This window comes from Vidua macroura, chromosome 5 (genome assembly GCF_024509145.1).
Source record: "Vidua macroura isolate BioBank_ID:100142 chromosome 5, ASM2450914v1, whole genome shotgun sequence".
NCBI lineage: Eukaryota > Metazoa > Chordata > Aves > Passeriformes > Viduidae > Vidua > Vidua macroura.
The window spans coordinates 61,451,473-61,473,843 of NC_071575.1; the positions used below are offsets into that span (position 1 = coordinate 61,451,473).

Consider the following 22,371-nt stretch of genomic DNA (forward strand, 5'->3'; position numbering starts at 1 on the left):
AGATTTGTCTAATATCATGAATGCAATTACTCTGTGTGCAGGTAGTTTCCAAGGCTATTGCCAATTTACACAGAGCTATAAGTGTATAGTGCAGTCCTCTGTTTAGTGGCAAATTTATTTCTTGCTTTCAGTTTGATATAATTTGGCATTCTAAAAGCTTAAAGATGTCACCTGGCAGATAACATCTATGATACTTTTCTTCAAAGTCTTAAATGATTTTGAATTTACGTCTGCTGAGAACAGGAATCTTATTTTCTTAAGCCTCTGCTAAATTACTAATTATTTCACAAATTCAAAAGCTGCTACATCAGACTGCACAAACTTACTTTTGCAGTCATGGGATTCTGTATGTGTACATTGTGTAGATGTGCAGTTATTTCTTCATTGTCTTCAATTAAATTCAAATCACATATGAAAAAATACTGTTGGCATGTGCAGGGAGCAAAATCTAGATTCAACACTCAATTCTTGTTTCCATTTTTCTTTTTTTTTTATTATCTTGAAAGAATAAATACTAACAACTTTTTTTATTAATTAACTTACTTACATGTTTATGTAACTGTATGTAAAGTGTATATGTTATGAAAGAATTTTGTTTGAAATTGTGTATTACTACAACCAATTATATTTTCTCCCACAACTGCATAAATTCTGTTAGATTTAAAGATTTAAATATCATATAGAATCCAGTTCAATAAGTCAAGTTTATTTTTTGCTTAACATGTATGTGTAAACACATGAAATAATTTCTTCATGTTGAAGGCACACTGTTTTCTGTTGAATTCTGTGGTTTTCTTATTTTCTAGTTCAGAAAAAGGAAGTGCTTATCTAGGGAGAAATGTTGCAGGAATCAAAACTTTTTCTGCTATATTATTTCAACTATATTTGTGCAGTATAGTCAGTTTTATATTTTGTATTTTTATCATCATTTTACCATCTCAGCTCTATTCTTTGGTGTGATATGTAATTTTGTTTTTCTGTTTAAGCCATAAATGTCAAATTTGAGCCAAAATTTATGTCTAGAGTTTGTCAATATGGGAAATTCTAAGTTCCTTTGTTTAAAAAATATATTGCACTATATTTTTAGTTAGTAAAAGGCAAGTGATAGAGTTCTTTATTCTTCTACACAATTTGTGACTAATTTTAGTAGACCATTGTATAAAAGTCATAATGTACTAATATTGAAGAGGCATACACAATATTTCTATAGCATAAAGCATAGATTTATGTGTAGTGTATTGTGTATTAATTGTCATACTGTTGCTCCCTTTAAGAGTTTTCCATAATAATCAATGTACTAACAGCCTTTAGGATGTTTTTCAGCTGTCACCACACAGGTTCCTAAGTATATTATGAATACCAGTCTCCAGACTCTGACAGGAGTTAGTTTCTGTAGAGCTAGTCTGGTGATACAAATCAGATCACTGATCTACAGGCCTTAAAGCTTCCACAGATGCCCACAAATGTATTTTCAGCTTTTGTATCATTACATGAGGTATTTCAGGTCTTGGTAGCACTACAGCAGTAGCAAGATGTAATTCGTCACTGGGTAGATGTCCTAGTGTTTATTAAGAACTTAAAGTTGTCATAGAGGCCAGACTGGGCCTTGTCCTGGTGGATAGTTCACTATTATAGGTCTCTACACGGAATCAGATCTAGCCTTTGGCACTTCTTAGGATAAAATGGATTCACTGTCTCTTCTTTTTTCTAGGAAGTGTTAGATAAATCAATTTGACTAAGTAACAGTCTGTCATCTGGTTAAAATTAGGTGAGATGAATCTCACTACAAATGTAGGTATGCAGAAAACCCCCCCTGAGACCAGATTCCACTGCTCTCATGGCATCATAGGATGATTTGGATTTGAACAGAACTCAGGAGGTCCAACCTCCTGCCCAAGGCAGGATCAACTAGGAGGTCAGACAAGATTATACAGATCTTAATTCCATCTCATCTTGAAAACCTTAAATTAAGTATTATAGGTATGAAAAGAAGTAGAAATACAAAGCTTGTGCTTCACATTGACTAGTTCTAAATTAGTCTGTTTAATGCAGTTTACAGGAATCTGAGACCCAACTGTTGCAGGAAGCCAAACGCCTGAGTGCAGAACTGGAACAACAATGTGAATTGGAAAAAGCAGAACAGCTCCCTGAAGAAGCTTCCAGTGAAACTTCCCAAATAAGGCAACAACTTTTTAGCTGCCGAAGTGAATACAATGCTATTAAAGGAAGAGTGTGTGAAAATCGTTTGAAGATAGAATGGTAGGTGAAAGTGGTGAAATGCTGCTAATTTTATCATAGATAATCTAAAAAGATGATAAACAAAAAAAATCAATCTCCTTCACATTTTACATGGACACATTTCTTGATAGCTGTTGTTAAACGAATGGCCACAAACTTTCCCCAGTTACGGCAACATGTCAGTGATGAATAAATTTACCATGGTCAGATTTGTAGATAGTTTTAAATTTAGAACATGGATGAAGTTCTTTAAAATGTTGTTTAAAATTTACTACATTGGATCAATAATATTTAGGTAGGGAAAATTAACATGAACAACTCTAGTCTAGGACACCTTCAATACAAATGTTTAAAGTGTCTCAGAGACCTGTTGGCTTGGATTTTATGGAACAATGTCATAAATAGACCCAATGCTATTTTTAACATCAGTCGCACAGTGTATTCAAGTTTTGCTATTCAGGTATTCAAAGGGGAAGAAGTACTTGTATATTCTAATGTTAGAAAAATGATAAATTTGCTGTGAAAGGAGTGAAATCTTAACATTTCTATATAAGGACAACTGTCTAGAATCAGCTTGGTACTGTATACATTTCAATTATCTGCATACTTTATAGCAAAACTACAAGCAGAAGTAGTGCATGTGTAAAAATATGCAATTTTCATCTACCTAGGTAGATGAAATCAGATTTTTAGTTTGTTGGGGACTTGCTATTTACACCCATCTTCAATCCAGCTGTAGTGTTGTTGGTGTGTATATAAACACAAACACATAAGGTCAGCATCTCAGCAGTTAAGATTATTATTCTGCAAGGAAATCAGAACACTGTACATACTGCATGGAGGAGGTTTTTCTGGGAATACTTTCTTGATTTTTTTTTGTTTTTTAGAGCCAAGTGTTTGCTCTAAGAGAAAAAGAAACTAAGAGAATGAAGCAAACTGGGAGTGAGAAAGAAACATGGAAAGCATCTGGAAAAAATTATTTGCTATGAGATAACTAAGAAACATGAAATTTCCTGAAATAATTATTAAGTACAGAATTTATTGCAATTTCCAAGCAGTTCAGAAATGAGTTATTCAGAAGTATCATGCTATTTAACCATTTGTCCTCATATCTTTTGAACATTTTTCTCTGATTTTGCATCAATTTCCATGAAAATTATGAGGACTTATATGTTTAGGCAATATTTTCCCATTCTCTATTTTCTATTCCATACAACATGCAGTGTAGGCATTATTTCAATTACCCTTGCACATTTACTGGATTAACTTTTATATATGAACTGAATATCTTGCAGATTAAAAATCCACTTTTTGGGTCAGTCATGCTGTAAAGAATGTTCCTTCACTGTAGTAAGAAACTTATGTCTTATGTATTGCCCGGGATCAAACCCAGCTGTACAGTCTGACCAGAGGTCTGTGAGGTGCATTATCTAATGGAGACCAAAAGGGCAGCCCCAGCCTGTTGTGATGTAGGGATTTCATGAGCCAAATACAGGCCTCTGTGTTTGAGAATCCTCAGTTGACCCCTATTCCTTTGAACTTCTCCCGTCTCCTCCAGAACAAACTTCTGACATTGCAACATGCTGGGCAAAGCGTTCCACAGATTAACTACGTAAGAGCTGCCACCTCCTTACTTTTTTAACCTGATTCCTACAGCTTCATTTAGAGCTCTGTAGTTCTTGTATTGGATGAGATAATGAGCACCTGATTCACTGCTGCAGAATGGTTTGATAGATCTCTTTTGTACAATCCTTTGCCCCTTTAATTTGTCAATTTTTCAAATTCAGGAGCTACAGATTATTTAATTGTTCCCTATTTGGAATCTGTTTCATGCCTGATGGTAGCATTGGGTCTTCTGCGTGCCGTGGGTGTGGGGTGAGAAGGATGTGCCTTGGTTGTATGTGGATTTGCTTACTGGGAGAGAAATTCCAGAAATATTCAAGAAATTACACTGATTTTGAGTTGGACTACTCTAGAATGAACAGGACTAGCACAGTATGTGTGAAGAATGAGTGAGTGAACGTAGTAGAAAAATGAGAAATGGACTATGAAGAAAACCAGATGATTTGTGTGAATACATGTTTGTAATGAAGGGATGAGTTTGGTACCTGTAAAAGACAGTGACATGAATATTCAGAATAGATTTATGAGTAGCAGGTGATCTAATAGGAACACTGATGTAAAATGAAGATCCATATGCTTGCTGTTTTTCTCCAAAGAGCAAAGCAATGTTTTCTGAAATATCTGGTGCATGGACAATGTCACAGACAGAGGGGAGGGAAGCTGCATCAAAGGTATTAGAAGTTTGCTGTTAGGTTGCTGTTTGGTTTCCTTAATTTCTCAGGATAAAAAGTCATGGCCCAACCTCTCTTGGCCCTTGATCTCTCTGGAACACAGTTTCCCTTGTTGTCCAACTGTGTTAATACAGTCCCAGCTGTGCTTGGCACTCACAAGTAAATTTCTCTTTGGGAATTATGACTAATGGCTGTTCAGTCTGAAAACAAACATGTTGTTTATTTACTTTTGTATGTATAGCAGGCAGGGAATGTGGAGGGGGAAAGGTTTTGAAGGGTTTATCTGTGTCTCTTATCTACTCCTCTATCGTTTTTTTTAGAATGTCTACTCAGACCTAGTGCTGAGCTGGAAGTGAGAAGTCTGATCTTGTTTCCCTGGTTCTGCAGATCTCTGTTCCCCTGTTTCTGTAAACCTTTATTACTCTGAAGCATCCCTGTTATCTCGGATGCCTTTATTTCCTACCTTAATTCACTTTCTCTGATATCTAAGAGTACTTAGCACCTGTTTTGCACTCAGATTCAAATCTGACAACAATGATGTTTCACACTCAAGGAGTCACACAGATATGCCATAACATTAGCAAAAGTCTCAAGGTCTGTTAATATTCCATACTCTTCTATTCCTATTTATTTTCCTATTTGCTTGCCTCTGTAAACATTTTTTCCAGACCTTTCTGAACAGCTGAAGATGATATTTCATCTTCTGTTTTAATTCTTTATTGTTCCAATGAGTAGTCAACATTCCCAAAATAAATTGCTTTCAGCAATTTAAGTATCATCAGTTTTTCGGGAATTTTGTGGCTTTTTTCATAGTTTGAATAGGTACATGAGATATTCAGTGTATTTCTTGACACACTTCAGCTGTCAGGAAAGTCACCCTGAGGGTGACTGCATGGATGGGGTGTGTTCCCACTGTAGGTATGTGCCTCCTCTTCCAGTTTGCGGACTGTTCTGCCATGGATGTACTGAGTTCATTGCTGGTGTGTCTGCCTGAGAGCTCAGGAGGAGAGCAAGGGTTGGAAGGATTTTACTGAGCTTATAAAGTTTGGGCCACCATCCCAAAGTCTGAGCTGACTCTGGGAGTATTCTTCCTCTCAAAAACTACTTGGCAAGGGTAGTAAAGTACAGGGAAAAAGGGTCATCTCCACTCAGTTCTGCTAAAATTCTATTGAGAGTCATGAAATTTATTCATATAATTGATAAGAAGCCTCAGTAAGAAGAATAGAATAAGTAAGAATATAGATCAAAAAATCAAATTTGTGGAACAAGAAGGAAAGAATCAGTGTGATTGCAAGGATTTGTTCTGGCTCAAGGAGACTTTTCACTTTAATGTTCGTGTGAGACCTGGAGTCATGGTTTATGAGACAAAATAAAGAAGAGCTGCTTTTCTTTATTACCCAATGGTATCAGTAGTTTATCGTTGAGGAGTAATAAATATTAAATCTAAATCTATTATCTAAACACTTCATTTAAAAGTTAGCAATTAATTTGTTCTAAATTTGTCTATAACAAGAGTTTGTGAGATTAAAGGTGCCTAATGCTTGAAAACAGTTTTATTTGAAAGCCTAGGTCCAATCTACAGCTCTCACACTGATTTGTTCAGGTAACAAAACAACTCCTCACTGAAGTACTGTGCAACTGCGTGCAAGTCAGGATTGCAAAACTGATTTTCTCCTTGTAGAACCATTGCAAATAAGGAAAACTATTTCAACACTTGTAATTATTTCTATATTAGTCACTCAATAATTAGAAAGTGAAAAGTTAAGCTGTTATCCATAGCTTCTCTAATAAAGAATTACAGGCCATAAGTAAAATAAATAGCACCACAGCTGAAGTTATCAGCTGGTCTTGTGACTGCATTTTCTGGTACCTACAAATTAATTACAGCTCATAGCCTTACAGGAAGCTCATGCTGGCAGCTTGTCAGCTGTGATAATATCTACTTGTGCTCTCTGGATTATGGTTGTGAGGTGCCAAACACCTTCTATGGATTTCCAAGCAATCACAGCTCTGAGAGAGAGTAGCTGAAGAAGTTTACTTTCTTCCATGATGGGACTTCTAATACTAACAGTGTTGTGGTTATTTTGTGAGCTGAGGAAGTGAAATGGACTTCTGTTGACAACTGCCACAACATTTCTTAATCTCTCTGTCTTAATTTTTTCATTTCTGTGTCAGCTTGCAGCTGTAAATGTCTCTCAGGGAAAAATCTGGAATGTATTTTTATTAATGACCCAGTTTTCCAACTGCCTTTTTTAAACTCATTATAACTGCACCTCTGACAGCTTTTCATGTACACTACTGTTATCAGGCTTCATGAAAATAAGAAGAGCAATGTTAGAAACATTTGCACACATTAATGCTTAAATTTAAGAGTTTTTATCTTCTTTCTATTCTGTGTATTGTTAGAGGCACAATAATGGCAATAATAAAATCCACATGATGTTGAAAAATACATCCATCAGGGAAGGACTATAAAATAATGGGAAATTTAAATGCCTAATGCCAGTTGCAGATGTTTTGTTTGTTGTCATTGATGTCTAAGTAAAACAGTCATGAGGTTGATATCCATATAACACAGATTAAAAGAGTCAAATGCTAAATGGAAAACTCAAAATTTCTCTGCTTATCTTACATTAAGCTTTTGTATTCATCTGTTAAATCAGAGACTAAACTTAAAATTCTTTGAAGAATCTTATTTGATTTCTAAATGTGTGTTGATCATCCTGCCTCCCTTTTAGGAGTCCACAGAAAGATATATGTTATCTTCAACTGGTAATTTATGTCATCCTAAAACAGTCACCTGGAACGTGAGATGACCCAGTTTTTATACCTGACAGTAAGGAAGCTTTGAATAAAGATGCTAGCATAGGGCTGCTTGGCTTCTGGCTATGGGCAGCTGGATCAAAATCATTGCTCAAAAGTGAGAGATTTAACTTTTTTCTTTTTACCCATTTTTTCTTTTCACACTTCCACTGGTTTTTGTGTGGAAGTAGTTGATCTGCCAGCTATTTAGGTAACTTGGCCCTTGTCATTCACTGTTGCCTTTGTTTTTGTCACAGAAAATGAAGTGTTCAAATCATTTTACTTTTGCTGGATGGAAAAGTCTCTGTTGTGAAACTGGAATTGTTCCACAGGAATCTGTCCTCATGATTGAGGAATGTGACAAAAGAAAACAGTGTCAGCTTTGCTCTCCCTCCTGATCTTTGGTATTGCTCTTTTGATCGTCCAGCGTGATATGAAAGAGGGCACAGCATGGACTAACCACAAGCCCTGCAGTACCTCTTTAATCATTTTTCACAGGACTGATTTAATAATATTTTGTGGCAGTCAAAACATTATGGATATTTGTTCAAAGTGGGCAAATTATCCTTAGTGTGCTTATGCTGGTCCCAAGGAGCTCAATTAGAAGTACTGCCAAAATGGGTTTGAAATATTATTTTGGATTTTTAATTTTTTTTTTTAATATTTTTCTCAGATTTGGAGGAAGATTGATTTAAATTCAACTTTTTTTTTTTTAAAGATTTTGCTTTGCAAACTCGTTCACTCTGTGAGTGTTCAAATGCTGGCATTCAAATTAATTTTTAGTCTTTACCAGTCCCTGTAGAGGCATACTTGTAGTCTGCCCATACAAATATCATACATGCTGTATATCAACAACATCTACTCTGTGTCTATTTTCTCTTTGCTCTTCATCTGAGCAGGAGCTTCTTATTCATGGGAGACATGTCGTTTTGTTTTGTTCTGTTTATATTGCAACACCACCAACCCAGTTCTCTTTTTTATACTATTTCCTTTCCTTAACTGGAAATATGTTGCTTGAGACTTCCAGGTACAAGCTTCACTCCTTTTGTTGGAAGACTCAAATATAAGAAAGCATTTATTGAGAGAGCGGGAGTGGTGGCATGGAGGAGGGAATCTTAAATCAGCACTGCTAAAGGGTTGAGCATAACGTCCTAGGGATGGTCCTCAATGAGGTTGGCTGCTGGGGGACTGATCTCTGTTCCCATGACCACACACTTTCTAAAACCTCAACCACTACCACCATGCAAAGTCTTGCACTGCTGCTGGAAGATTTCAGAAGAAAAAAAAAAAAAAAAAAGAAATAGCAATCAGCTGCCTCTTTTCTGTATCAGCCACATTATGATGTAATTGTAATAGCTGCTTTGGGTGGGTGCAGAGTCCCTTGCCCAGGAGTCCCTTGCCATTGTTATAGCTCCAAGTGACACAAGTGTTTTGTGGAAGTTTGTCCCTTTCTCTTAATTCTTCCCTAATTTAAAGAGTTATTTATTCTACCAGGCTGCCCTGGGTCTCAACAAAATTTGACCAGTACATCCTCCCACTAGAGTTAAAAACATAAATTTAAGCACAGAAGTTGATTCTTTGCTATACCTGGGACAGAGGACTCAGTTAAGTTGTTTGGTTGTGATGGCATACAGAGTGCTGTAGCCCATTTACCTAGTATAGGTGCAGAACTTTCTGTGCATGCACTGGGGATGTACCTTCAGTAGGGACAATTTTTTGTATTTGGCAGTATTTACTACCTGCTACCAAGAAGCTCCCTTTTGTAAATCCAACAAGCTTGTTGGTTGAGCTCCCTTTTTATAACCATTCCTTCATCTTTCTCAGGGCAGGGTTACTAAATACCCACAAGATCTAAGAGTTTTCTTGTTTTTTCATTTCTTCCTTCTTTACTTCTTTAGCATCTGTCCCGATTGTTGCCTGAAAATAAATTGCAATTTAGTTTTGGATATAGGTTAAGATCACTGTGGCTATTCAGTTTACTTTTCTACCATACTCCTTTGGCTTAGCCTATAACCCCTGCCACTTTTCAGGATTTTTTTTCCACAGGATCCAGTCCAGATTTGAGGAGCTTCACTTAGAGTTGTCTGAAGAGCAAATGTGTATGTGAAAACATTCATAGGAAGAAGAAGTTTTCTCACTAGCAACTGCACTTTCTTTGATATTTGATGTCTTTGTGGCTATTTGTTACCCACCTCCTCTTTCCTTTTGCCACATTTCCATGTTAACATTTTATTTTCTGAAGTTGGGAGGAACTATGAGTGTAGGGTGCCACTAGTAAAAGGCAAGGGTGAGTGAGGCATGAATGCTCACTCTGATGCTCACTGATGAATGCTCACTCACTCACACATGAATGCATGACTACTACCCTGCAGGCAGTAGTCAGACTAAGAAAAATCAGGTTCAAATTTTTAGATGTGTGCACTGTAGAAAATGGTGTGTCTACTTCCATATATACACATCCAGTCCTTCAGGACCCCCAGTTACCAGACAGAAAATTTGCTTTAAATCTCAGCACCTTTCATGCTAAAACACCATGTGTTTTAGTCTAACACAGGATAGGCTTTCATACTTTCTTACCATTTACTATATTACAGTAATGATTATTCTATTATTAATATATTTAGTTCTGCTTTGATTTTTACTGTAGTTTGCGAGAAGAAAAAAAGCTTCTGGAAAATGAATATGAAAAAATGTCAAAAGAAAAGGTAAGTATGAGACAGCAATGTTTTATGTTCTGTTAACATATAAAAAATCACTGAAAATGTTTTCTCAGTGTGCCTTTCTAGAGTTTATTTTAAATAGAATACATATAAAAATAGCTTTTAAAAAATAGATTTTGTAGGCTATATTCATTCAATTTTGATACCTAGGGAAGCAGTAAATAGCTGATTCAGAAAAGATCTGGATTTTTTTATTTACCCAAGAAAATGTTTACTATATTCAGCAAATGGGTATTGCATGTAAAGATAGCTGCAGGTTTTTGGTTCTATGATGTGAACATGAAAAATATATTTGTAGTCATAAATCCTGAAGAATATATGTGGCTTTGTTGGAAATAAAAGTCTGTTAGTATTGATAGAAGAAACACTCATCTGGTAAAAAAAATTCATTTCATATCTTGTCACTAAAAATGTTATCATAATTCAATTTTAGTGAGTTTGTGTTATCAGAAGCCTGCAAAATGTAAAAGGGAAAATATGATTAATTTGGTCTTTTACTTAATTTTTAAAGAAAAATGATAAAATTAAAGAGTTGAAAGAAAATTGTGATGAGCTCAGCAAAGAAGTAATCCAGAGGAAAGCAGAAATTGATTCAATAAAAGAAGCTGTTTCATCCAAAGAAAAGCTGATATTAACAGATGAGGAAGAAATGGAAAAGCTTCAGGAGATGCAGACTTATTTAAAAGTAATGCAAAATTAATTGTGCCTATTTATCTGTGAGTGCGTATGTGTGTGTATGGGTATATGTTTTGCCCAAAGGAGCAGTGAATCTTCTGGATGTTGTCATTCCAAATTCATTATGTCATTACATTAAATATTAGAACATTTTTCAATAGGCGTGAAACATGCTGCTGTGCCATATCCTTATTGCTCCTGTAGGAAATACTAAGTCATGGTTTTGATTAGAAAGTGGTTTCTATAAAAACATCTTAGTTATGTTGTGTTATTTTAGGTTGCTCAGATTACAGTTAATACAGATTTTTGCTGAGAATTAAAAACATACCTGGATCTATTTCTTTCCGTGATATAAATAGCATAATAAGATGTATTAATAATATTCAAGCATAATTCTTATCTTGAAGACACACTAAAATTGTAAACATCAGTGTTCAGTTTTAAAAGTAGGAGCTACAATTCTCTGGGAGAAACTCAAGCAATTAAAAAATGTTTCCTACCGATTTTCACAGCAGTTCTAAAGGAATATTACGGCTATGAAAACTCATCAGCTTTTGAGGCTATTAATCATACCTTTCTGTTTTGTTACTAGGCTGAGCTAGTTAGGATCCTTGGTGTTCCAAAGCAACTTGCAAAAGAAACTGAGAAGTTGAATCAGAAAAAAATGTATGTTTTTAATAAATAATTTTATATACATGAATATATATATGTATGACTTCTTCTATTCTCCCTTGGTTATAGAAATTATTGAGGATGGTTATTGATTAAAATTAGGATCAACATTTAAACTAACATTTCCACAGCTGACAGTGTGGCCTGAGCTACAAACCCATTCTCCCTTAGTCCTTCTGTACCAGCTGTGGAGTCACAGCTGCTTTGCTCTAAGGTAGTGACATGAGTTGCAGTCTCTAATACTTCACCAGGGGAAATGCAAGCCAGCAGGCAGCATTTTCTATCTCTCTCTCATGAAGCTAGGCTTCTTCTCCTCTGAAGCATGGTATGTGCTGTTATTCTCCAAGTGTAAAATCAAATCAGCACTGTGCAGTTTCAGCCAGGTCACTCACAGGTCCCAGCGGTCCAGTTGCCATCCAGATGAAGGAAGGGTTTTGTACCCTGTTTGTGCACAGGCTTACGCTGAAGTTTGTGTCTCCTGCTTCCAGTCCCTATTTGTAACACAGAAACTGTTTGACTGTTAAATTTCTCTGGTTTAAAACTTCTATGATGGTTTTCTTCTACATTTTCCTCACTGCTCTGCTTAATGCAACTCTGCCATCATAAATCTAAGTTTACCCTATAGTGTTACAGAGAAGCAATTTCTAAAACCTACATTGTGCAGATTGCTATTCATGAAATATTTAAATAAGTCTTTATATTGGTGTTACATCACAGAATAAACTAACCAGAGTTCCCAGTTCTTAGGAAGAATATTTAGAAATGTCACACCCATGTATTCAGTAATGTGGACAGAAATCAGTTTTCTAGAACTCTTTTTAATACAATCATGGTGCTATGGCTATCTGCACTTTTATTGCTGGACTATGTCGAATTTGAAGGTTTTCACTGTCTGCTTTCAAACATTTGACATATATTGTTTTGAAATTATTTTGTATGTCCACAAAAACTGGCAACTTATGTTTTGTCTTTTAAATATGCATGTGAAAAATGTAATGCTTACTACTTTTTTAAAATATATCCACAGTGATGCAGAGAAGAAGAATGAAGCCCTTAATGACCAAATAGAAGAATTGAATAGCACCCTGAAAGCCACTGGAAAAAGGACTGAAGAGATTTTGCAAGAGAAAGAAGATGTAATGAAGGAATTGGAGGAGAGACAAACTTTGATACAAAAAAACGAACGAGAATGCATTAATTTGACAAAATTACTAGAAATTAATGCAGAGAAGGAATTAGCCATCCTATCTGACAGGTTAGAGACATGAGCCACATGGAAAGAGTGAACAATTCTCTGTTCCAAAAGTCTATTTCTTTTTTCTGCTGTTGCTTCTATTTTCCAGTTTTATGCTGCAACCAGTGCAAATTATAAATGATCAGGCTTGGTTTTCACTTCCAAAATATTTATATAAAAATTTGGAACCTAGGATCTGGCTTGAAGAAGAACATCAAAAAGCATAAGCATTTGATAAAATCCTATTAGATTTTGCTCTTAAAAGTGAAATATTTTAAAGAGTTTCTCTCTTTAGCGCACATATTTTCTTTCCTGTGTAACCTACTGAAAGTAATTTGAAGAAGAATAAAGTATGTCAGTATTTTCATTTTCAAATGAGGTTCATAGATGTCTTCCCTCATGTAGTCCTGAATTTCAGTGGGGCTTGGTTAATCATCTCTTTAATATTCCCTTCAATTATGATTTTATATTTACTTGGTAAGGTAAAATAAACTGTTAAGTTGAAGGCAAGCTTCCAATAATTCCTCCTTTGCAGAGGGAGATGTATAATTGTAATTCTGGCCATATGCTCAGCAGCAATGCTTTTGCCTTTCAAGCTTTGTATTGAAGGCCCATGGCATCTTATTTTGAAATATTGCCTTATACTAAAAAATGTTTTCTTCTTCCTATATGTACTAGATTAGCTGATATTTTTAGCATATTTAGAACAGACTGTGAGACCTCACCGACATAATTAGGGTATTATAATTGATTATAGTTATAAAAATGCTACCTTTGTAGGTAATTTTTTGTAAGTAGTTTACAAGTTTGTCTTGCTGAGCCATAGTAATGAGGTACTCAAAACCCATTAAAATAGTTGTGCCTGTTTACATATATGTCTTGATTAAGTTACCTGTTTCTAAAGTTCTGTGTCTATCTATATAGACAAATTCTGGAAAATAATTTAAATAAACATGTCTTGGAGAACAAAAATCAACAAGATATTCTCAGTCACCATCAAACACAGAAAGATAAAGAACTGAAAAGTTTAAAAAAGATAGAGTTACAACTGAAAGGGATTTGGGATTCCTTGGAAGGAGATAAGGCGAAGCATAAAAGACTCAAATCAGAGGTTTGTATGAATGCATTGATTATAAAGATTGTAAATTTTCTTGTAAGAAATACTTCTATGAAATCTTTTGACAGTCCTACAAGGGAAAAGGGGGGAAGACTGTTATTTCATCTTCCTAATTTCCTCCTTTAGTATTTCACTCATTCCTCTTTCAATAATGCATTACTCTTTTCTGTTTTACATAGTCTTTTGACTATGATAATTTTAAAGGGAAGTACTATTCTGCTTATGTATTCAAGGCATTTTCTTTCTTTTCTGCTTCCAATTATTTCTTAAAAATTTACTTGGTCTATAATTTTTTTATATTTTCTTTTTTTCATCACTGGTTCTTCCATTCTCTCTTTCTTATATATGTTTTCTCCTATGCTTAGTCCTTGCTCAGTCTAGATTCTGAGTCATATAAAATTAATCTTGTTTAGTCAGGTGAATGTTTTTTCACAGCACTTGATGTTTCCTACCTTGACACCATCCTTCAAATTTTTCTTGGTCCTTCTAAGCAATTCAGGACAGAAAACAGTTTTACATAATTGTAAAGTTTTAAAAAATAGCTATACATATCAAAACTCATATATACTTAGCTTTGCTATTTAAACTACTCCAATTATTACTTGATAATATTTAATATTATTAAACAATATTTTTTGTCTCCCTTGAAATTCCTCCTGAATTCACGTGTGTATTACCTAGTAATATAAGCTCACCTGGGAGAAGGGAGGAAAGCTCTAGAACTACACAACAAAGTTTTAGATTGAATTTCCTTAGATAATGATTAAAGGGCTGACTCATATTCCAGACTTTGATCTTAAAGCTTAAAGAGTTTCTGTTCAGTATCAGCTAAGGGAATCTGGGAGTTGGTATTTTTGCATGTGTTCCCATTGAAGAAATGTTCCTGGATGGAGAACCACAATTGTTTAAAAACATGTAATGCTAAAATCAAATGCCATAACTCACCAGCAGCTGTGGTTAGAGTTCACAGTCTGGGGTGAGATCCAAACCCATCGCAGCCCAATTCCTTCACCCTGTGGAAGGACAAGACCTTGTATGTGTGTTACGAATAGCATCATCATGAGGAGTAAGGGAAAAGGAATGCCATGATAGACAGAAGGGGAATTCTGATCAGTATTTTACTCCAGCAGCTGCAGGATACTACTCTAATGCAAATAGCCACAGCAACAGAGTTGTTTCAGCCCATCCTCCCATGCTCCATGTTTTCTCTGATTCCTTTCCTGGCTTTGTTAGAAGAGAAAATGTGAGATCACTGCTTCTCTGCATTGAAATACAGTACTGCAGTAAGGAAGAGTCAAGTGGCCAACTTGATTCTGCTTGGCTTTTGCTATATTTGGACAATTTTAATTTGTAAGACTCGGGAGCACACCCAGCAAAAATTAAAAACCAGTATTTTAAGTAGATAACATTTCTTTAACTACTTAAACCCCCAGATTTACATTTATTCATTATTAGAAGTGAAAAAAATCACAAGAATTAATTGTTTATATAAATATGTGATTGTAGAAGCAGCAGTACATCAGTGTGGTTCCCCAAATTTCTTCTTTTGAATCATATACTAAGTACAGAATGACTGGTTTGTAGAATAAGGAAATTACAGGAACACTTCCTTCAAATGTGTTTTTCCCGTTGTTAAGTTGTGAAAGGTCAGCTATTGCTAAACACCAAAAGTGTGTGTGAAAGAGAGCTGCTGGTCCTGCTGTCTCCAGCCTGGAGCAGAGCTGCTGCTCCTTTTCATGTGGGCCTTCTCTTTGGTCAGGCCAAAGCAGAGACAGCCAAAAGTGCCTAAGTTTAGTCCTTTCTTATGTGAACAGAAGACCCTAATAGATTAAAGATGTTTATATGAGCTTTTTATTTTTATACAGCAGAAGTGGTAACTAATATATGCTCCACAGAAAAGCTATTTTTGATCCCAACACAAGACTGAAAGTCACATTCTTAGGACAGCCTTTGCTGACATTTTAGTAAAGCTAAGTCAAATCAAATCTCAGAGCTGGCAGCTGCAACTAAAGTAACTCCACACTTTGAACTTTACTGTGTCTCTTGTTTCCCTTTACCATAATGCAGGTGAACAGAATTTAATTTTACAATACTATCACAGAAGTGAAAGTAACAAGTGCAAAACATCTACCTATCAGTATTGATTTATAGTGAACTCTAACATCTGGTTGAGATCTGAGCAAGATATCACAGGGTTGTGTGTATTATCTTTGAATATCTTCCAGGTGTGTTGTAATTGAAATTACATTGCTTAAATGTAATTTTTTCCCATCCATATGAATTACAGATATACAATTAGAATCATTTGGGTTGGAAGGGACCTTTTAAGGTCATTTGGTCTAAACCCCTGCAGTAGGCAGGGACAGCTTCATCTAGATCAGGTTAGTCAGACCTCAGTCCAACCTGGCTTTGAATGTTTCCAGAGATAGGGCATCAACCACCTCTCTGGGAAACCTGTTCCAGTGTTTCACTACCCTTTTTGAACAAAATTCTTCCTTAAATCTAATCATCCCTCTTTTATTTTAAAATTAATATCCCTTGCCCTATCACAGCAATTCCCGCTAAATTGTTTGTCCCATCAATTACACAGAGGCAATATATGCCTTCATAGTCAGCCTGATGCATTTATTTCTTGCTTTCTTATAACCATAAAGAAATTTTAAGTGAAGTTAATCACAGTGAGGCTAGTACAGCTTTTTGTCTTACAAGTTATATCATGTAAGTAGTTGTAGTGAGATTGGTCAGATATATTTTAAACAGAAATAGTATATTTTATGTATTCCTTCACATACTTAATGTTAAAATCTGATTGAATAAATGAATTTTCCCATAATGTACATGAAAATATAATACATAAATGTTTGTGTTATTAGATTTGACTTTCTAGGGCCTAATTAAAATCCTACTGTAGTGATAAAAAGAAAAAAAAAAAGTGATATTCATTCTATGTAGATGTGAACTCTTTTTTTTCCTTTAGTAAGCTCAGAATTTCACTCTGAAAATCGTCTGTGAATTTAGGGGATATTTTTATGTACTCTTTCTGTGTCCTTTGTTTTTTTAATGACAATTTAGCTGCTGAAAACCATAAACCTTCTAAATTTATGAAGTTTAGTGTTCATAGTTCTTGAAAGGAAAATTTGAGAAGCTTCAATAAGTTGCTGAGGAACTCTACTCAATTAAGCATTCTTGTACTAGCCATTATAAGAGGAGAGAAATTTAATTTCTTAATTTGTGTAGCTACTTCTAATATACTATCTGCAGTTGAAATTTTCCTAATTTTTAATTTGCATCACTATGTGCTTGGTTTATTTTTGTAGGCAGAAATTAACTCAAAAAACAATGCCGTATTATTAGAAAGACGACAAGAACTGCAGGAAGAGATCGAAACAGTCAAGAGAGATTTAGCTGAACAGGTGCTGAATTCTGCTTTCTCATATTTTTTCATTTTGACAGCTGTTTTCTATCATGAGAATAAAGGGACTGTTTGAAGAAAAAACTAATGGGAGTTTCTAGCTGCAGCTTTCTGGTGAGAAAATGCAATACTATTTCTTCAGTTTTAAAGACCACTTATCTTTAATTTTTAAAAACATTTTTGTTGTTACTGGCCATATACTAGAAGGTGGAAAACAAATCTACTTTCTAGTTTAAGTCATTCTAAATGTTGTTGATGACACTGCAGCTAGAAATATATTGTTATACATTTCCTTTGGATATGAAACCATGTCTTGTTGCAACAATGAAAATTCAGCATTTATACATTAAGATTGTTCATCTTCACAGTTCTGTCATTTGTGGATGTCTGTCTGCATGCAGCACAGCCATACAGAGTGTGGAAATGCAGATAGCTGCATTACAAGAGCATTAGTATTTGCCACTACATAAATGACCTTATAAGAAGCAATCTATTTCAGACATACCTCCTTGGTACCTCCAAGGTCAAACCTGCTTGTCTTCTTACCCTTATATCCATTTTCTTTATGTGTTTTGTTTGAATTCATTAACATTATCAAGTGGGGGTCTGCTTGTATTTGGATACACATGCATTCCAGTACCTAAATGGCATTCTTTGGGATATGTAACTTGTGTGCCACGGACAGGCACACAGTCAGTGGAGCCTAGGAAACTTCCATTCACCTCCTCCTGAAGACCTGACACTGAACTTACTTAAAGATTATACAGCTATAAATATCCATTCTGTCCAATGGACAATAGCTGAAAGATGTTAGACTGAGGAACAGAAATGCTCCTAGGTGATAATATATTCTGAAATGTTATTATAGGGATGGTGCATGGTGCTTTAAAGCAATAATTTATTACAGTTTTAAATCTATGTAGTCTGTATATTTGTTTATGTTGCAGATAAACCCAAAGTATTTCCAACTTTGGTTTTGCCAACACTGATACATTGTTGCATTAGGATTTAAATGTAATCTTCTCTAGGAAATGATATCTGATATGGATGCCCGCGTGTTAGAAGAATGCATTGCTGCAGAATACTTGCTTTTCAAAGAGCAGGAAAAATGCAGAAATGAGTTATCCACACTTACACATCTGACTTGGCTCAGAGCTGATGAGAGGCAACTGAAATGCAGGGATGTTCAGAAAGCCAAGGTAAAAAATTATATATTTGGAAGACTGTTCAAAAGTACCAGCTAATACAGGGAGAAATTAAGTTACTAGTGAGGGGAGCCCTGTGGACTCATTTCCCATCTTAGCTTTGCAGCTCCACCAGAACACTGGAAACTCACAATACTGTGATGTTTTATTGCAATTTGTGGTGCAATGCAGTATGTTAAAATATGATTCCACAATTGAAACAAGGTATTTGAAAGGACATTTAAAGAGTGCCCAAAGGAGGGCAACAAAGATGGTAAAGGGCTTTGAGGAGAAGCTGGGTGAGGAGCAGCTGAGGTCACTTGGTCTGTTCAGCCTGGAGGAGACTGAGGGGAGACCTCACTGCAGTTACAACTTCGTTGTGAGAGGAGGGACAGACACTGATCTCTGTGGTGATCAGTGACAGGACCTGAGGGAGTGGCCTGAAGTTGTGCTGGGGGGAGATTTAGGTTCAATATTAGGAAAGGGTTCTTCATCCAGAGGGTGGTTGGGCATTGGAACAGGCTCCCCAGGCAGTGGTCACAGTGCCAGGCTGACAGAGTTCAACAAATGTTTGGACAATGCTCTCAGCACATGGGGTGACTCTTGTCTGTGCATGGCCAGGAGTTGGGCTTCATGATCCTGGTGGGTTCCTTCCAACTCAGCACATTCTGTGATTGTGAGATTCTGTGATTTTCTTTCAAGCCCATGGGATAAAATGAATTTGAAAGAAAGAGGCAGAATAGCAGACAACCTGAGATTCCCAGAAGTAAAACTGTATGGTTAATTTTACAAATGTATGAACATTAGAAGATAAACTAAATTACTACTCATTCCAAAGTGAGGCAGAAATTTCTATTTTCCTGTTACATTTCAAAGCATAAATAATGATCTTGATTTAGAGAAAGAGGGAAAGAAAACTTTTCTGACTAGTCATTGTATTTGCTGCCTGCATTTTTCTGGTATGACATGTGCTATGATGTCACACAGAATTTGCTAAATACCAAATTGCTATATGGAAACAAGGTATTGATGTTTCCAAAATGTATGTCTGTAATCAGATAAATTAGATAAGCTACCCTTCCACCATCTTGGGAAACTCTGATCGTCTGTGAAAATAAACAAACATGTCAGGCTTTGTGCCTTCAATAAAATCAGTCCATAAACAAATAAAACAAATAAAATAATACAAATTTAGGAACACACAGACAAGCCCAAAGTTGCAACCCATCATCCACCAGTTTTTCCTAATACCAATCTCCTCCTCCTGATACCAGTGGGAGGGGAGAAAAGGCCTCTCAATTTAAGACAGGCTGATCAGTAGAAACAGTGGAACTCCAGATAGAGGGAACCAAGCATTTAAGATGCAGCATCAAATTATCTACATTACTAATAGTAATTGTAAGCTTCATATAAATGGGAAAACTGTGCTTTTTTAATGTTGTTGTAATAAAAACATTCCTTTGTAATAAGAAAAAATTCTTATAATAATGTCCTCTCACTGTCTTTTTCTCATCTAAGAGTTGCTCTGGCTAATTTCACTGAAGACATTTTTCTAATATATCTAAAGTGCTTACTAAATTTTATATAAATTTCAGATTGAACTCCAAAGTCTCGTTAAGGAACTAAAAAGAAAGGATCGTGAACTAATCACCTGTAAAAAGATGAAAAAAGAAAACCAAAAAGAGTAAGAAAATAATAACCATACATTATTTTTAAAAAGTATTCTAAAGCAACTTTTATCCAAGCAACGCATGCATAAAATGCTAATAATTATTTCTTTCACACATCTCATTTCTTCAGACTCCAAGGATTTACTAAGATGTATGATCTTATGCTAATTGAAAAGGATAAATGTATAGATTTGATGCGTATTGCTCAGTGGAAAGCAAGGGAAGTTGAAAACCGGGTAAAATTGGTAGAAAATAATATGCAAAATTTAAGAGATGCTGTTATAACCAGAGAAAGGTGAGTTTAAAGTACACTGTAGTTCACAATTATAGAAATTTAAGATGAAAAAATATTAGGAGGGAATCTATTCCATCTTTAATTATGCCGATATCATCCTTGATAGTTATCCTTATTTTTTAAATCTGATTAAAACAAAGGCATTTAGAAACCCCTCCATAATCTGTTCCAATCTCTTATCCCACTAACACTCCACAACTAGCTTGGGCATCACTGTTTGTCAGAAAGTAGTTTTGAAGTTCGTCTGGCTACTCTCTCACTTTCTCATCCTTTGTATCAGAGTTCTTGGATCTCTCAGGTGTTGCATTATCATGCTGTTTCATTCAATATGAGCAACACCATTGCACTCATATTTGCTGTCCTTAGAGAAAAAGAGGTCTGACATATATGATTCCCTAATGAAGTGGTGCATGGGACTACTAAATGAGTCATTAGATAGGAATATGGCTGTCTAATTATGAAATTAGAACAAATTGGGGATTTTGGTTCAAACTCCCACTGAAGTTTATTATATAACATTTATTTCAGATAAAATGTGGTTTCAATTTCCAGTCTTAGACAAAATAAAAGGTTACATTCACAGCAAAGATAATGAGGCAGAATAGCTGGTACTTTTGACTCTCTTTTTCCTAGACCATTATTTAGTGAGGACATCTTCTTGCCATATTTTTGTCATCCTAGTGATGAAATTCTGCAATATAGACAGAATTACCATGTCTTGGAAATCTGTCCTTGGGCAAGTAGGGAGACAGTGAATAGCCAACTGTGTAAGAAGTTTAATTAAATTCAGTAATACCCTGTGGTACTCAAAGTGTTATACATGTAGGGGAAATGAAAGAAATCAGCTCCCTGCCCTGTATACAACAAATCAGCAATTTAGTGATGGAGCCCATGAGGGAAGGCTATTTCATCTGCAGGTCTGTGTTTTAACAGGAGACTTTGCTTCTCCTTTCACTACCTCTTTTGTACATTGACATAGTATCTTCTCAGTGTAGATGAAGTTGTGTCTTGTTCCAGAAGTGATACTACAGATCAAATGTGATAACTCTAAATTCTGTGCTGTGAGATAGTAAATACTCCATTTGGTGAAAAGAATCTGTCTTTTAAATGCGGGGTCATCATCCAGTGATCAGCAAGGATGCTGGAAATAATGAGATCTGTTCTTTATTTTTATGTGATCTTGTCACTCACCTCCCACTATGTTTTGGTTTCTTTTTTCATCTATCAAATGGGTAGATGGAATAATAATGGGCAATCTAATAATTTTCTTTCTTGTGTTGATGTTGTGACACACTGTTTTATAAACAATGGATTTGGAGAACTTTGAGTTACAACCACAAAATAACTTAAATATTGTTATTTAAATAGAATGGCAGGATTTATACACATTAAGACTTTTCATCACAATTTATGCCTATGCTCTTAAACTTTACTTTTTATGGCTACTTGGGCTACCGAGTAGAGAATAAAAAAGATGTAGTGCAATGTTCCCTGTATAGCATTTTTCTTGAGCCAGAATCCAGTTATTTTCAAGCAGGAAAGAACTTGCAAAAAAAAATCTGCTCTCAGAATGTCTTTCTTCTTCTTGTAAAGCTTCTGTGGAGCAGAGACATAGAGGAGCCCTTGTGTGCTTGAGAAATAAATTTAAGGTCTGCTTTTAATTGCTGAAATTGGTTTCAAATTGAAAGAACTAAAAATATTCCCACATTTCTTTTATGTTAAAGAAAATTGCAGGACATGTATCTGAAGATTAAAAAGAATGAGAGAATGAAAGAGTTGATCAAAAAGGATTATTCCAAAGTGGAACAAGAGATGCTAGAGAGTAAAGAAAAGGAAAAGTATTTGAATGTTGACAGACTTACCACTGCAGCCACACACATTGAAGAAGAAATTTTGCAGCTACGCAAAAATTATGAAAGGGCTATTGAGCAACGAAATGAGAGGTACATTTGTAAATTTGATCTAAGGTAGTGTTTAATTTTGACATTCATGAAGCACCAATATTTTTCAGCTTATGAGCACTCCTCATTAGCATTGCTAAAGGTCTGCGGCACTGCA

At 35.4% G+C, this 22,371-nt stretch overlaps 1 protein-coding gene across 3 annotated transcripts in view; it reads left to right on the plus strand.

Annotated features, from left to right (window-relative positions):
* The window catches only part of CCDC146 (coiled-coil domain containing 146), a 69,191-nt gene that overhangs the window by 32,228 nt on the left and 14,592 nt on the right, over positions 1–22,371 (plus strand). For all 3 annotated transcript variants that reach the window (XR_008437079.1, XM_053977379.1, XM_053977380.1), the window contains exons 4-14: positions 2,053–2,259; positions 9,982–10,039; positions 10,566–10,739; positions 11,322–11,395; positions 12,429–12,656; positions 13,560–13,746; positions 17,070–17,165; positions 18,193–18,363; positions 19,944–20,032; positions 20,149–20,313; positions 22,038–22,256. Coding sequence is in view for 2 of the 3 variants with exons in the window: in XM_053977379.1 (XP_053833354.1) it covers positions 2,053–2,259; positions 9,982–10,039; positions 10,566–10,739; positions 11,322–11,395; positions 12,429–12,656; positions 13,560–13,746; positions 17,070–17,165; positions 18,193–18,363; positions 19,944–20,032; positions 20,149–20,313; positions 22,038–22,256 (1,668 nt within the window). In the remaining variant the exon portion in view is untranslated. The remainder of the gene's footprint in view (positions 1–2,052; positions 2,260–9,981; positions 10,040–10,565; positions 10,740–11,321; positions 11,396–12,428; positions 12,657–13,559; positions 13,747–17,069; positions 17,166–18,192; positions 18,364–19,943; positions 20,033–20,148; positions 20,314–22,037; positions 22,257–22,371) is intronic.